The 17,230-nt window shown below is 46.5% G+C and overlaps 1 protein-coding gene across 1 annotated transcript; it reads right to left on the reverse strand.

The window, feature by feature from the left end:
* On the reverse strand, positions 1-16,978 carry T265_04686 (hypothetical protein; the record flags this gene model as incomplete). Its single annotated transcript, XM_009169490.1, has 6 exons — positions 1-100; positions 3,768-3,842; positions 8,567-8,779; positions 13,466-13,626; positions 15,360-15,370; positions 16,858-16,978. The coding sequence occupies 6 exons, from the start codon at positions 16,976-16,978 to the stop codon at positions 1-3; spliced, it is 681 nt and encodes a 226-aa protein (XP_009167754.1).
* Positions 16,979-17,230: the final 252 nt, after the last annotated feature.

A 17,230-nucleotide genomic window follows, 5' to 3' on the forward strand; every position in this document is an offset into this window, starting at 1 on the left:
TTATCCCACCCACTGTTTCTCACAGTCAATATTGATGTTCCAGGTGTCAAATATCCCAAGGGCAGAGCTTCTTTCAAAGTTCCTTTGTCTCTTCGGATCCCTGTGAAGGTGAACAGCAAGCAAAGCCGTCTTTGTCGTATTCTTCATACTACAGCAGCGAGTTTTGATCTTCCATCTTCCAAAGTCGGTTGCCCCGGTTATTAATCAAAGAATTTGGCATAACCTTCCTACCAGTTACCCAAAACGAAAGTCAATACCACGAGGTCATGAAACGGTTTAATCTGAGGTCACGGGAAGTCACGCCTAGATGGAACTGAGCTGTTTGGGTGTGGCACTGGGCCAAACTTCCTTCCTTCCTGGTGGATGCTAAGGACGTTGGCCAAGACCATTCTTTCGCGAGGACATGACATGCTGACTTGACTTGGTGTTGATTTTTTTTTGACTCTTTTTCCCAGCCAGGATATAGTTCCACATACCACCATAACACACACGTCTCAAAAGGAAATGTGTCACATCGTTTAAGTGCCGGTGAAGAACGAAGGTGAAGCAGTTGCTGAGTAAGTCAGACGATCATTTGACTGTTGGTGAATGTTCAGAATACTCAAAGATCTCCGCAGGAACTTGATAATCACCTACTCACAGAATTCTATTTGACTGAGATTTTTTAGCAAAAACCTGATCGGACCCTGAAAAGCCAAACCACAGAGACCACAGTTGACTACTTGGTTTATAAATCACGGCTCTTACCCTCAGAACTGCTCGTCTGCGGACCAGTTTTGAATGAGAGAGAATAAGTTTGAGCGGTCTTAGAAGTAGGCGCTTAGCACGTTTACGGAGGGCCCTCACGGAACAGCTAGTCGGGCTGCGTCGTTGGTGGTCTCTTAGTCTTTATCAATCAGAAATAGCCGCCTATTTCAAAGCCTTGAGAACTGTTATTGCATCCGCAACCCCGGTAACAATCGCCACGTGATTTATTCGTTTTTTATTGTTGACACAATCAAATACATGAAAGTACGAGGGCTGAGATGCAGACAAGTTACCCAAGCATAGACAGGAGCAGTCGACATGCCAGGTTTGAGTTCAAACCACGGCTCTTCCGGTCAGTAATTTCACGATTTGACCACTGGGACATCTCGAGGTCGAATGAATAGGTGCGCTTGTCCCAACTATTCTCATCTGAGAGGCCCAAATGCAACCCCAGATGGAAATGCAACCATATGTAATGTACAATTTAATTTGAAAGCTTGGAGGTGCCAGTGATTTCTGAGAGAGAAAAAGACACCCACCTTTCAATCCATTCTGAGCTTCCAGAGGCTGTGGTGAAGTTTGACCTTATGCATACGGATATTTAAGAGGCTAAGGAACGTTAATAAATCTTATTCGAGGCGCAAAAGCAAACACGCTTCGTTTTGATGTTGGTAGCCTGAGATGTTAGTATTTCCGATTGTAACTTTAACCAATCTATGCTAAAAAACCAAAAAGCACTGTGCAGATGTTCCATCCTTATTGGGAATCACCACTAACACGCGTATCACGAAACTCCAGGGAGCTTCCAACCCGCGACTTCCCATTAGCTGTTTGAACACTTGGCCATTCGGCGACGAGCGCCACTCACCCTTCCATTACGGAATCTCCATTATATGGTCACCCGTTGACCGACTCACAGAGTGACGACTTCTCGGATAGAAGTCTCGCCCACCGTGTAAATTATCCCCCCTTCAGAGCTACTTATTAGATCGCTGGTAGTGTGGGGAGAATTTGGAATTTGTCTCCTCTACATGTTGAATGTCCACACAACTAAACGAGAGGTCGCGGGTTCCGATTTCCCTGGAGTTCCGTGGGATGCGCACTGGTGATGAAACAGCTGTGCAATGCTCCTCAGCTTTTCGGCAGAGACTGGTTTCACTTACACGATGAAATCTCAGCTGAACACTTGCTTTATTAACCCTAATTCACTGAATATTCACTCTAGAGTTCCCCGTCTCAGAAACACACGACTGGGACCTATCCAAAGGGTTGAAATGCCTGTGCCACAAGATCCAATTATTGCGTTCAGTGTTCAGGATAACTAGGTAACAAAAGATTTCGACACGTTTGAGTATCATCTGCGAAACTTGTTCTGCCAAGGCAAACGGTCAGGGAATCATGCTTCCTTTGGTAAAAATCTCCCGCAAGAATGGCATTCTAGACCAAGAAATTGGAAAATTCAGCCGCTGCGAATTATCTAATGCTTGCTCCTGTCATGCCAGAAGTACAAGTCGCACGTTTCCTCACGAGCAGTTTATTCCATGTACAATCCAATAAGATGTGACCCGTCGCTGACTTGACTGTGCACTCTAATCAACCAAGGGGTTTACTTGATTTTCTCGTGGTTCTGATGGGATTCGAAGAATTGACAGAGTAGTGCAGTAGTGCAAACGGAGACCTATTCGTGTTCGACGTGCCTAGTATATGACTAGATTGGGGTCTCAGCAACCTCTGCCTCGCTGCAAAAGACAGATTTTGGGTAGCTTTGAAATTACAGGGGGCCGTTCACTTCGGGGACAGAATTCATGAGTCAAAATCACCATTGGAAAAAATATTGATGACTTGAACTGTCAGTGCTTAAAGCAGGACGCATCGCGTGTGTTAACTTCAGCCCAAGATTGGCTATCAACTGGTTCAAGAAAGTGGGACTGTTAGTGGTTCGGACTCTCTTAGAAACAATATAATGGCCAAGGAATACTGCGCAAACCAAATTCAAGCTGATCGTAAATTCCGTGACATCTACCTTGAAGATACATGCTGAAACTTCGAATGTTCCAAGTTGGACAGGAGTGGAGGTCGGGAAAATTAACAGTCTTGATGATGCCTATACATAAAGGCCGATTTGGGATACCAAGCTCAAAGGTCACGTGGGCATCGGGGACACAGGGCAACGGAGCAACCAATGGAACCGCCCGACCAAACAACTAATCGCGATCAAAGGTCAACTCCTGTTGGCAGCACGTATATTAACACACGCGTAACCACTAACCCACCGCTACGCTCCCCAATAACGCACTGATGATGTCACCTCGATTGGTAATGGAACGTTGGCAATCAAACTGCCCAGCTCAGCGGACAAGCCAACGACCAAACGCAGGTTTACCTAACCTGCAAGAGGATGCAGTGCTCCTGGTCCAACCACTCTGCAGTGACTCTTCTGATATGAAAGGAATTTCTTCAAATTGTCACAAAGGCTGCAGCAGTACAACACCAACGAATGGCAGAGGGTTCGAACCCAAACCCGGCTCCTGCACTGCTGCTGTCTGGGGTTGGGAAACTTGGTATTGTCTCAGCCTTTGTCCTCACCTGGGGTTGTCTATGTACCAAAAGGATGCCGCAGATGACAGATTATCTCTATTTACCCAGGACAAGAAACATGCAGCCATTGTGGTTCAAGGACTTTGAGTGACAAGCCAGCCCTGTGGAAGGCACACGATGAATGGTAATCAATCTTGTGAATCAGTTCCAAGTTTCAACGTCCACAAGATTCCCCCAAAACAACAAGAATCGAAGAATCCACGCGCCAGAGTCTACAAATCGGTAATGATCTACACGAAGACGAAGAGTGATAAAGATGGCAGTGTTTTTACACAAAGATACTTATGCTTTCTCAATACCGTCCTCCGAGTCAGATTAATGGAGGCCTGGGCGATGTAAGAGCAACAGAGAAACCGCCGGTAATTATAGAAGATAAAACGGTTCCTTCAACCCGCAAGCTGGTAGAATGCGTAACGACTTACCTACGAATGAGCTCGATGGCGTCTGCACAGGGCATCCCCAACTCCATGAGTGCTACAGCCACCAGCACCGGTGCACTAAGATGGGAAAAATATGATAAGAGAAGCTTTAGATTTAGTAAGATCCGTGAACACAAAAAAACAGCAAATCTGCAATACCCTCAAGTTGGTCTTCACCATGTCCACGTGGTACAGGGTGCTACATCCTTCGCGCTACCAAGAGAGTGTACCGGTGTGTGGTGTGGCGTTTTGTCTACCTCTGTGATCCACTGGGCTATACTGGGAGATATCGATTCGACGCCCGCGGGATTTCTCATACCAGGTTGTTCAATGGACAGACGAACTTGGTCTTCTGGTCCTGCAGGCATGATGACATATTCTTTAGAAAAACTTGTACCACTGTGGTAGTATACCGGCATGCATCCAGTGACATGCTTTTGGGTCAAAGGCTTTGGTTGGAGGCCCTGGTTGTCCTTCTGTCTAGTGGCCGCATACGCTCACGAACCTCTTAACTAAAAATACTGTCATGCCGTCATTAGCCGGATCACCTAAACTGCTACATACAACACGGCAGGTAAGCAAAAACATGTCTCTGATAACAAATCACTTCGCACACTATCAAGTATTCCCTCTTCTACCCTACACCAAGTTGAACTATCCCTCTGCACATCTAAGCACCAGGAATCACAGCCTTGTTCGCTTTGCAACACGTTCAGCCCAGCTGGAGCTACTACGCGTCTCTCTTCAGTGACAACCCTAAGCAATTGAAGCACAGTTTTCAGACACTAAAAGCCGGTCTACTCAGCTACCGCAGACACAGTGGAGCAATCAAAACAACAAGCCACTCTTGCTCGTAGGCTGCGTTCCCTCTGCATTGCTACACGACACAAATACAGTAACCAAACTGACTGTCCCTCGCTCACTACCCACTTGCAGCTGCTCACCTCCAGTGATGTGGAGGTCACTACATCTGGATATAACGGAGTGGTCACTGTATTCAGCCCTTGAGCTAAGGCGTCTCTACTTGATGGGATACCCGTCCAAAGTCGCCTCTAAATAGTCCGCTTGTCTGTAAAAAAAATCCCGTGGTGACGTTCATCCCTCCCATTGTTTGCATACGCCCAAACGGACTGTGGCTCTGAATCCGCTAAGAACAGTTCCTAAGACGGTCTAGATACTTTTTTACAACGGGCTAAAGGCCCAGATACAGTGGTGGTTCCTGGTGATACACAGGTTAATAGGCTTGTCACTACTGAGGCCCACATGGATGATCACCCTAGTTCGGACAGGAGACAAACGGGCAACGGAGAGCGATCAGTACAGATTTATTCACAGACTGATCTGATCAGAGACTGTTCCTTTGCAATGCAAAGTTCAAGAACAGCGGAAATCGCTTGACAACAGGATGCCCCGAATCCAAAAATGACCGCATTCCCATCGGTCGATCACTGACTGCCAAGCCACTTGATGTTAAAGCGTGGACTCCGACCACGCACTTGTCCGCGTCTGCTTTTCATTACGCTTTCCGAGTCTACACAAAACGCTCACATCTCGGTTGGCCACTGAGAAGCTCATGGACTCAGAAGTCAAGCAGATCTATCAAAATCGGTTCTTCCGACTCCTACCGTCTGGTCCGATGTCGGATGTTTACGGTCACTGGAAAAAGATATCCAAAGCTGGTAATGTGTTGAAATATTGGTAGCTCGGGTGAGTTTATTGGTTGTTGGGATAACCAATCAACACAAAGGAACACAATCACAACGCAACAAAGATCGCAAATGGACCAATAGATCCACTAAATTCGTTGCACCTCAAGTAGCCAATCACGTCAGAAGATAACATAGCCTTCGAATGCTGTACAAACGTACGCAGGCAAGGAAGAAACACCCACACAATTGCGCACTGATGATGTCTCCTCGTATGGTGACGAAACTTTTGCCAGCCAATTGCCAGGCTCGGCGAACAGATCAACAACCAATAAGATATCCAAAGCGCTACTCAGTGCCGGATACAGCCGTGCCGTGATACAACCAAGCCAACCTCATCCAAGCGCTGGACCCGTAATTGGACAGTGGATTTACTGGACGCTCAGCAACAGAGTTCTTCCGAGTCGCAACAACAATCCAACTAGACGCATCGTCCGACGTCAACTAAATGCCTAGGCAGACTGGACAAATTGATGGATCCGAAAGTCCGAAAAAAGGGAAGAAATGCTGGAACTGTCTACAGATCGTTTTGCTTGATTCCATAGACAGGTTCCCGGGAGCCTGTTGTCACTGAACTCATCATGGATCACGATGGCTCTCCGAGATACAACAAACAAGAAAGTTTGGATAGTTGGGCAAACACAATTCGGACGGGAACTCGGTCATCTGCTGCTTCCAATTCGGGTTGTCGATGTGATACAGAAACGTTAACTGTGAATATGAACTATCCTGACATGCCAACTGCTCTGTTCAACGACGGTGGTCAATTTCCCTGCCACTGCCCGTCTAGCCCATTCAAATCAACCTGAGAGAGAGTCCGCTCCACGATAGCACCCATCTTCAAGGGTGGAACTAACGGTGAACGTAGTACACACAGAGGCGTCACTCCTGTTCTAACAGCACTTTTGGGATCACAAATTCTTCGTCTTCTTACGGCGCCTGCGAAACCTTGAATCGAAAGCAGGAAGCGGGATTTTGACCTGGCGCCGGATGCATCGACCGTCAGTTGTTAGAGCAGCGCCGCTACATGTGCACACGACCCGCAATCTTCGTGTTCCTTGACTGCAAAAGTAAGTTCAATTCTGTGTTTCGAACGGTGATTTTAACTACACAGGCCCAACGGGAGATGCCCCAGAAAAGTATGAACATTACACGGTCCTCCGGGTTAATATGATGAGCTCTGTAAGAGCTTCACTACAAGGATTGATGTTCTCCTTTTGTTCAATCTCGTCGGAAGTGAAAGCTGCAACGTCTTCAAAACCATGGTGGTCAAATCGTTTCCGGTAAGAGCCTTGTTGATCTGTAGCACGCTTTGAGAACGAAGGTCAGGTAAAGACATTGTTGAACGAACTCACCACCTTCAAAATGCGTTTTGCATGTGAAGTAAATTTCGCATTCGTTCAGCCACAGCACCCTTTCGGTGCCTAGCTGCCATGCCATTCGAAGGAAGCTCGAGGGCTGAGATACTGTCAGGTTACCCAAGCCTAGACAGGGGGAGTCGAGATGCAGAGTCGGGTACGAACCACGGACCTTCCGATCAGTAAATCCACGCTCTAAGCATTTGAGCAATCTCACACCTACAAAATGCACGGTCGTGCTTCAGAACGTCTCTGAACAGGACCCTAGCAATTCAAACAGAGGCACTGGAGTTCGCTCGGAAATTTTATATATCACAGCAGTTATGCGTGAAATTGATGGGAGCTACTCATTGGTGTCTGTGACAGATCAACCAAATAATCGGCCGGGAACGAAAGGCGAGGATAAATACACAGCCGTTTCATTCTTTTTTGGTGACCATTAGCAATGCGTATCTAAAATATATTTCTGGGGAGATTTGAACCGGCAGTCTTCTAGATGGGAGGTTGGAAACTCTAATATCCAGGTGGTGAGTCCACTGGCAGTGTGCTTAGCACCTATTTGAACCAGACCTATTGTCGCTCACCCATACACTCCATAATTCCACGCAACATGAACTAGTGATGGATGGCCTTTCTATAATGTGGATATATGACACCGTATCATCATCGGGGGGGGGGGCATGAATATCTGCAACCTTGAAGATAAGCGCTGACTGTTGCACCCTTCAGTTAAAGACATTTGTCTACGGATGTTGATAACTTGCACCCCAGCAGAATAGAGTCTGTCTTCGTGGACATGACCGTCGCTGAAAACGCCGAATTTTGTTGCTGCGATGCCACCGTCTGCAAAGTAACCCGGATGGTGCAGATCAGTTATCACCACCACTGCTGACCCGAGTGGTTGCCATAACAACGGTCCAAACAACTTTGTTGATTCAAAAAGGACCGGCTACGGCAACTAAACAACAGCAGACGCCAAAATAAGCCAAACAACAGTGAACTCTATAAGGAATTTATGCAAAAATTTTGTTGAATGCCGACACAGAGGTTAGCTTCCGGCACGAGACAACTGACTGACCACATAAATGAAGTCTTGTGGAATTCAGACAGTGTTTTGAAAGAAAAAACGGAGCGGACGTGTATCTGCGGTTTGAACCGCTTAAATATGTTTCAAACTGTTAACCGAATGAGAAATATGAATATTCAGATTAGAGCGACGCGTGCGGTGTGTTCGATGTACCCAGTTTGTGTTCACCGGCTTATTAAGAGAGATTCGTGAGTTTGGAGAGAGAGAGAGAGAGAGAGAGAGCGGCCTCGTTTGTTGTCTCGCGCGTGACCGCTTGGTGTGCTTGTGTGGTCGCGCAACTGCCGACTGGTTCACATCAGTCATCCAAGCACAGATCCCTAGTTGGTGCTGCTCTGCTGCACTTCGAAGTCCAAGCTCGGTCAGTTGACCAGTACACAAAGTTTCCTTCTGATATGTTTTTGTGCTCTCTGCAGCAACAGTGAATCCAACCAACGTGATGCCTTTTGAAGAAAACACACTGTGAGAATGATCGTCGCCAGACATCCAATTTCTACTGCCATTGAACTCCTATTTGACGAAAGACTATCGACTAAACACCGTCGCATTCAAACGGTGGAAGTTATGAATGAAGTTTGTCACATCGCTACTTTTCAGTTATCCCAGTGTGGTGGCCCGACTAAAACCCAATATCGACTCAGAAATGGAAATCACCAGGGTGGCCAACTGTCCGGATGCCAGCCGTCCCTACTGACCGAACACCACATCATTTGGACGGATGTGTCACGTGCAGGACACGGACCAAACGAAGGCATGCCCTGATTGGTCAGCATGCCAGTCAATCCGAGTCGAGCATCCTTGACTCGGAGCTTCTCGCCCCCCTCACGAAGACTCTGGAACGATTTTGTGGAACACCCTGTGACTACCCTATAAATACAGTTGTAATAATTTTACTTTGTCCCCGTAAAGGGCTGTCTAGAGCTACCGTGCCTTTTGATATACTGTAGTGGGCGGAGCAGGAAGCCAAGGGACCGATATAGAGTTGCACTACCGTTCAGCAAGTCACAACACCAACGGAATCTGAACAAACGGCAGCAAACCCGTTAGTAAAAAACGTACGCTTTATTATCCCAGATTTCATAAGATAAGGCAGCGAACGATCATGATAGTAAGATGACAAAGGCACAGTCGTTTAATAGTGGGTAGTTTATACGATCTTTTTTGACTGTAGACCATATCTACTTTCTGGTATGTTCAAAACGACATAACCGAGGAGGTCGAGATAGGCTCAATGATTAAGGAGCGAACTTACTGATCGAAAGGTTCGTGGTTCGAACCCATGAAAAAATCGTTCAGCTTTAGCGCCCTTTCGGTGCCTAGCTGCTGTGCGACACGAAGGCGGCATGAGGGCTGGGATACTGTCAGGTCGCCCAAGCCTAGACAGTGATCAGGTTCGAACCACGGACCTTCCGGTCACTAAATTCGCGCTCCAATCACTTGGTCAAACTCCCCCCTATCTGGGGTCGAGCAACCTGCCAATACCGCAGCCCTCGTGTTTCCTTTCGGTGGCATGGGAACTGGGTAACGGGAGGGTGTTACACCTGAACGATTTTCCGATTTTATTCGATTTGACCGACTCCAAAAAGACTCCATTACTTTTCACTTCAAAGTGTTTGAATCAAGCTTACGAGTAGTGACTAACAATCTCTGCTGGAATTGGCCAAAAACTCGAATTGCTCGAACCAAATTTGTCGAGTTATTGATTCCATTTCATCCGGTTATAAGAGCGTCCATGTACGGATAGACATCAGCATCGGTAACTGGATACACAGCCTCGAAACATGGACACTCGGGTGATGGTCTGGCATAAACAGACCTTGATAGCTGTGTCCTGTTATGCCACATGTATAGCACAAACAGAGACAGTGGTTACGGCCAAACCACAGTTACACAGTTAGATGTGAACCCTGGTGATAAAACGAAAAACCGCAGCGCAAAATCACGTGACTTTTGTGCGCATCCAAGTTACCCTAATACTAGAAAAGTCTGGCTTGTATCGGACATGCGCAACCAATTCTGTCTCAGAATTACTGTTCATCTAGATCGTGACATCGGAAAGGCAACTTTGAATTTGCGAATCGGACGCTGTAAACAACTGACTCGAATTAGTCTCAGGTCTCCTGTGTATTTTCTGTATTTCTAATGTCTTGGTCAGGTAGATAAGGGCTTTCAGCGCGCATGGATGGAGCGTTGTTGGTACCCCTTGTTGCGCGATCTCCATCAGTTACAACAACCCTGCCCTTAGAGTGTGGATAGGTATTCTCTTAGCAGTGAAGTGGTTGAGAATAACACTGAGACGACATGAGACGAGGGGCGCATATGCCAGTGTGCATTTCAAGGTCATAGTCATCATCATCATCGACAGCATGACATCAGTGTTCAACATCGATGCTTCACTGCCGTATTCAAGACCATAGAAACCGACCAGTTGCATTTTCTGAGCAAGCAATCAAGCTGATGGATATCGTTCAGGGTATCATTCAGCTGTAACATCCTTTCGATGCCTATCTGCCATGCCACCCGGAGGAAGCACGAGGGCTGGGATACTGCCACGCCTAGACAGGGGAAGTTGAGTGGCAGAGGTCGGGTTCGAACCGCGGACCTTCTGGTCAGCAAAATTCGCGCTCTAACCACTTGGGCCATCTCGCCCAAGCTGCTGGATGAACGCACGAAACTACGGATTTGAAGGTACTCTCTAACAACCATTTGAAAAGAAACGGAGAACTCGTAAAATAATTTGACATGAAACGTTGCGTATAGGCTACTTTCAACCAAAACTGTTACGAAGTGTTTTGAAAGAATCGAACTCTCTGTATAAAAAATGATATTTCGAACCCGAACTCTTCCGTTTATGGCTAAAATCTTTTGCGGTCAGAAGCAACCGCATGCAGTAGTACCTTACCGCTGTTTTAATTTGAAGAACTTGCAGAGGTACAAACGGTCACAATGTCTCCTGATGTGGCGGACGTACTTTTGTAAACGCATTACGAAGCGATGACCTAGTGGATAAACGGACGTTCCGACAAGAGCTCTTGGTTCATGCGGTGCGTAACTGAGTTTCTCATAAAACTAGCATGCGCAGTACCCGAGATAGCCGATCAAAGTTTAACACAAGATTTGATACTTTCATAGCTAGCGATACAATCGGTTATCAAAGGCATGAGTCAAGACCGGAGAGCTGTCAAGGGTGCACTGCAATAGAGTTACAACCTGAGAATTTCGCTCAGTGCCACGAGCGTTCGATCCGCATATTCTGGTACTGACACAGGCGTATGCAAATGCGTTTTGCACACACAATAGCTAAGTTACCACTGGTGATGTTTAACACTCCAGCGCCTGAAGAGAACCGGGTTTACCTTACACAGTGGTCAGTAATGCACTTAAAATCAGGAGCAGTGAAACAGGTGGTTCTCCGGGCACAAGATGAACCTATGCTTACCGGGTAGGTGTTAGGTTCGTGACTCCAGATAAATCAGCCCATGAAAAGATAGCGTGAATATCGCTGTCGCAAAGTTGCTGAAAACTCTTCGGCAGCATGAGTAGTTTCGTTCAACAAAATACACTGCGGCATCTCCAGTACCGTACCAAATGAAACACGAGGCGGCCTTTGTGCAGCACATTCAGTTGAAGAATATCATAAACGAGAGATTCATTAGGGATTTAGTTGAATCACCCGTTCAAACCAAACAGTTTTTTTTCGCGAAGTAAACGACTCAGCTGCAAAGTGAACTGGTGCTGACTAAGAACTCAACTGAAATCCACACGAGATCCTGGTTCACAAAGACCGTCTGCTGTTTCAGTTGGAACGATATTCAGGGAAGAGAGGCAAATCCTGTGCAGCTGAGTCTGCGTCAACAACAAATGAGTTTGTAAATGAGTGATCAACACAAGATACCAAACCAAGTGCGCAGGCTTATAGTGGATTGTGGCAATCTAGCCTCGTGGGATAAATTCACGGAACGAACTCAAAAGGTGAGGCTTTGTGCGATGGTAAACAATCGGTGGATTGTTTACCAAACCCCTCTACAAACGATGACTTCCCAATCGGTCCGAAACATTTTCCAATTGATTGCTTCAGTAATTGTTTATCTGGTTCGCACCGATGGGACCTGAGTTTTCAGAGTCCCTCAAGCACTCCTTAGCATTCTGCATGCCCAGCAAGTGGAAGTGTCCCATTACTTGTTGCCGCACACATACAAGTTTTCCGACCACGTTAGCGCTGGCGAGATTAACGATCTGCGCACCCGTTGCCGAACTGCTCTGGGGCATCAACGATCCCGTGGTCCTTTACAAATGCAATTAGGGGGGAATGTCGGCAGCTCATATGACAGCCAAATTAGTGGCCTTGGTGAACAAATCGACAATCATCCTACAGAAATTGTGAAAATCATTTCATCTAGCCGCCGTAATTTGTGTGAAAGCAAGGTTGAAACACCTGTCGCTTGGACGTGTGTGCATCTGATGTGCGATAATCTGAGACGTATTCGCCAACAAGAAGCAGCATAGCACGTGAATTTGCACACCTGTCAAGCTGGAACTGAAATTGACCAGGCAAGGTTTCCGAAATGAATCTCGTGGACGTGCGTAACATATTTATCAGACAGATTTATGCACGCTGTTCGACTTTTCACGCTACGGAACAGAACCATCTACCCACAATAAACGCATATTATTACTGCGTGCGGTTTTTAAAATCTCATATGTAGCCTTTTAACGGATTCAACCTGAATGTCTCACTTCAGTGGTGCTAAAAAAAATTCGATCGTTGGTAAAATTTACCATTCGCATATCGCTCTAAGCATCGAACCGAAGGCGGATCCATCTTCGAAGCCGTACAAATGAAGGATCCCCTCTGAATTGTCGACTGACATTTTTTTCAGGTGAACTAGGAAACGAATCTTGACACACGAAACATACATTCGTCATCATTTTCTCAAATGCCCCTAGTTTACATTTCTGGCAACTTAGAATGCTTTTTGTTTTTCCTTTGTGGGTATGAACAAAAAAGTGAATTCAATAAATGCTGTGGGAAGGTTATACCAATAGCAGGTGTTTGGATGCACTCAGAAAGAGAAACCTCTCAGCTGTAACACCCTTCCGGTGCCTAGCTGCCATGCTACCCGAAGGAAGCACGGAGGCTGGGATACTGTCAGGTTGCCCAAGCCTAGACAGGGGAAGTCGAGAGACAGAGGTCGGGTTCGAACCACGGCCCTTCCGGTCAGCACATCCGCCCTCTAACCACTTGGGCCATCTCGCCCCCATTTGGATGCACTCAAGAGGATAAAAAGCCTACAGCTTGACCTTGCTTTGGGAGATGTTTAGATATCGCTTCGCAGTTCAAACACACAAGGTAATATACACTGGGACCAAGCAAAGTACGTTCCTTAGTCCCAGTGCAGTGGATTGTGTCTTGAAGACTGACCACACCTTGCCTCTCCGAACTGTTCAGTAATAGTTAAATCCTCGTAGACTATACCCATTTTGGGGAGAGGCAGACATCACGGAGAACTTCGGTAGCCGAACACTCAGACCCCAGAAGAATAAAAAACTCACCGTCCGTATCCAGCTATACAATGAACTGCAACGGGTCCAGCAGCGCCTGTTGAGTTGGAAGATGCGGTTTTCGGCTCTGTGTAGAATCTGGCCCGTAAAAGGTTGAACCAGTCGGACAATACGTTGTCCGGCGGCGGAGAACCATCACTGAACTCCCAATGCTGTGGACGCATCAAGGAAAAGGTGAGGCGATGAAACTTTGAAACTCATCATGATTTGATGAAGTAAGACAATAAAACCAAATTAATACTTCTGGGATTCAGAAGTGCAGAAGGTCGCTCAGAGCTGGCTGGTTCTATTGATTCAATTTTTTCAATGAATCGCGATTAGCCAGCCTTACTGATGCTAGCTGCCAATTCTCGCCGACACTTGTGAACAACCGACTGATTTGGCTAGTTAAATTAGTGAAATCAGCACACTTGTGGTTGGAACATCGCCTGGCGCACCTAGTAACTGGTGCGCGATTGGCCAACATCCAGTCAAACGTTCTGCTGAGCACAGCCAAACGACTAGGCGTCAAGCAGTCATCATCACAAACGAACACACCTATTCATCAAACGGTGGAACACGAAGTCCGATGTACCCCTAAAACGAGGCCACAACCACCCTTATGTGAGCACAAATGCAACCAGTCTAGCTTATATTTCGGTAATTCCCCTTACATTAAACCGAAATTTCAGTTTGATTGTCCACACTATCGGCTTGTACTGTCACACTGATAGGGGTTGAGTCACAGGCTCTAGTCGATACGGTTAAAAGTGCAAATCTATCCTAATAGATTGAAAAGATTCTCGGGTTCCACAACTTTAATCATCACTCCTTGGGTTACCAGAAGAATGCAAAAATACTGCATCTTGCAGTACGACTTTGAACTTTGTGAAAGTGAAACATATACCGAAGGAGTGGATTCCTTGGTCAGCTTTTCGAGTAACGCTTGCGCTTCTCGCTTTTTTTCAAAAATGACAACAATGTTGCCTGAGCATTCCAGACTGACAAAGTTCTCGCTCAGAGAGATCTGAACATCGGAGATTTGCAGACCTTCCGGTGTTCGCCTTATTACCTCTTGAGTGAGGAAACCGAATAATGGAAAGTGAGAACCCTTGTCGGACACCATTACTTGTTGGAAAGCTTCGCACACACTCTCACACGCCCACAAGTACCTGAATGTAAACAGCGCATGGCGTTCATGAAATTTCGGGTCATACCCTTTTACGCAGGCGTATTAGAAGAGCCAACCGATCGACGAATTAGAATGCACTCTTCAAGTCAAGAAATACCAAGATTGTAGAGCGCCTATATGCATGCGTCACCAACAATTGATGATGTCGGATAGTGACTATCACCGGAAGGAGATATCCAAAGCTTTACGTGGTGCTGAAGCTTCCTTCTGCAGCACAACCCAGTCGGTCCCTTCTGAGCAATAGATTTCCGTTAAGATGGAGGCCCAGCGACAGATTTCTTCCGAAACCAAACACAACCTAAATCGACGCATCGTGTGACGTCACGTAAAACTAAGTGCTCAAGCAGAATGGAAAGCTTGGTGGGTTCGAAAGTCTGAAGAAAGGAAAGAAATCGCAAATGCTGGAAATGTGCGTCCTCGGAAGCTTCTTGTAAGTGAGCTCATCAAGGTTCACAATGGCTTGCTGATATAAAACGAAGAAAAAAGTTTGGACCATTGGGCAGAATAAGTTGAACAAATCAGTTGGCCACCTGACACTTCCAATCCGGGCTCTCAGCCTTTGACAGAAATGTGGACTGCAAATGTGAAGTCCCACTCAGCTTGTGTGCCAATTACCTCTACTCAAGAGTCAGAGGGCCTCTGGTCCCAAAGACCAGCCATATATTCTGTCCAGATACGGCGGTATATTCCTCAATCAGTCCCTGTCTAACCTACCTCCTTTACCCCTGAAGGGGAAGAAAGCGTTTAAGACACCTTGGGTCAGTCTATAGAATTGTTCGCCTTCAGTAGCAGTACTCGCACTGAATGCAGTAACCATGAGGGACGTCATTCTGACTGCCGATATAACAACGCTTCCGGCATCGTCGGTTCTTCGTCTTACGTCGGTATTCGGAACCTTGACCAGTGAACACGAAGCGAGATTCCGACAGCACACAGGTTGCACTTACCAAAGCTTCACACTCTGACGGGGGTTAGAGCAACGTTATATGTACGCACGACCCACAATCGCGTTGTTTCTGGGCCTCACGAATGCGTTGGGTGTTGTCAATAGGTCACCACTCCTGCTTATATCTTTCTTATCCTGATGACACATAATTGTAGGTGCGTGTGTATAGTGACCTCTTTGAGAGCTTCCCTACAAAAATGATGTGCGATAAGCATATCCACTCCCTCCATTTTCATTGAACTTTGTTGTCGAAGAAACAACATGGCTAACAGTGAAATGTCTTTAAAGTCCCGATGTTTAAATGGATGATGTTGGAGGCTATGTCGATCTGCAGTACTCAGAGGACATCATCCTCAACTTTGAAGCCGAAAGCCGAAAACAAACTCTTGAATGAACTCACTGCCATCATACCATCTTTTAGCATGCATTGTGCGCCTGAAAACTGCGAAACCATGCTTCAGAACATGCAGTCTCTGAACATATCCAAAGAAGTACTACAATGTGTGGGGAAATCATCAGCTAGCCATGACGATAGTATGCTTGATGGAGTAAGTGCATGAAGCCTAGAGGCCCGAATTACGTTCGTCAGCTTAATTCACTTGTGGCATGAACAAGGCACACCACAGGGTCCAAAAGGTTGTCTGTACAAGACTACGGTAGGAGGAGTAAGGGAGTGTTTTTATCCCTGGGGTGCAAAAGGCATATAGAGAAAACTCAAGTGATATATCGACTAAGAAGTTAAAGGGGGATGGCGAAATAAGAAACCCTCGCATCACGCCGCTGGATGTGGCGAACTTGGGAGAAAATTCGCCACAGACAAGTCCATCTCCAAGGTAGGAAGCATACAGATCCTTTATAAGTAAAACCTCAAAAAATCATTCAGCTGTCACACCCTTTCGGTGTCTAGCTGTCATGCCACACGAAGGAGACACGAGGGCTAGGATACTGCTAGGTTGCCCAGGCTTAGACAGGGGAAGTCGAGAGGCAGAGGTCGGGTTCGAACCACGGACCTTTCGGTCAGTAAATTGGCGCTCTAACCACTTCGGCCATCTCGTCTTTTTTAAGTGACAAGAACTTAGTAGGGACACCCTTCACCGCCAAACAATAGTTTCTGACGATCAGTGTGGTACAAAGTAGATCTGAGATCGAGGAGGATCATCACAAATGGTTATCGGGAAAAGTAGAACAGTTCACTGCTGATTGCAAAGCTAGGGTGAAACCCAGAGCCAGATTTTGCGGATCTGGATCTCCAGATAGTGGACCCACCTTCACAGGGTAACACCAGAGAGCCTTCGGAAGCTATGGCCACTAGAGTGATACCCCGGTGGTTTTCGTCTGATGTTTTTTCACTGTTTTGAAAGTAGGAATCACCGTTGAGGCACTTCATTCTGTCGGTATTCATTCGCCACTCCATATACTTTGGATTGACACTGTTTGGATAGCTACGAGGGATTCGCGACTTCTTCGAAGAGTTAAAGATGCAAGCCATCTGGCCCAAGTGCTTTGTTGCGCCGAAGCAACAAAACTACACGTAAGACTTCAGCTGGCGATGGCGGATTGGTACCGACGTTCCACTCGGCCTCATTTGGTTCTTCCAGAGGGGTTGGGTTGATAAGGTTCGCTGAAACGTTCTCCAAAG

This window comes from Opisthorchis viverrini (genome assembly GCF_000715545.1).
Source record: "Opisthorchis viverrini unplaced genomic scaffold opera_v5_81, whole genome shotgun sequence".
Classification (NCBI taxonomy): Eukaryota; Metazoa; Platyhelminthes; class Trematoda; order Opisthorchiida; family Opisthorchiidae; genus Opisthorchis; species Opisthorchis viverrini.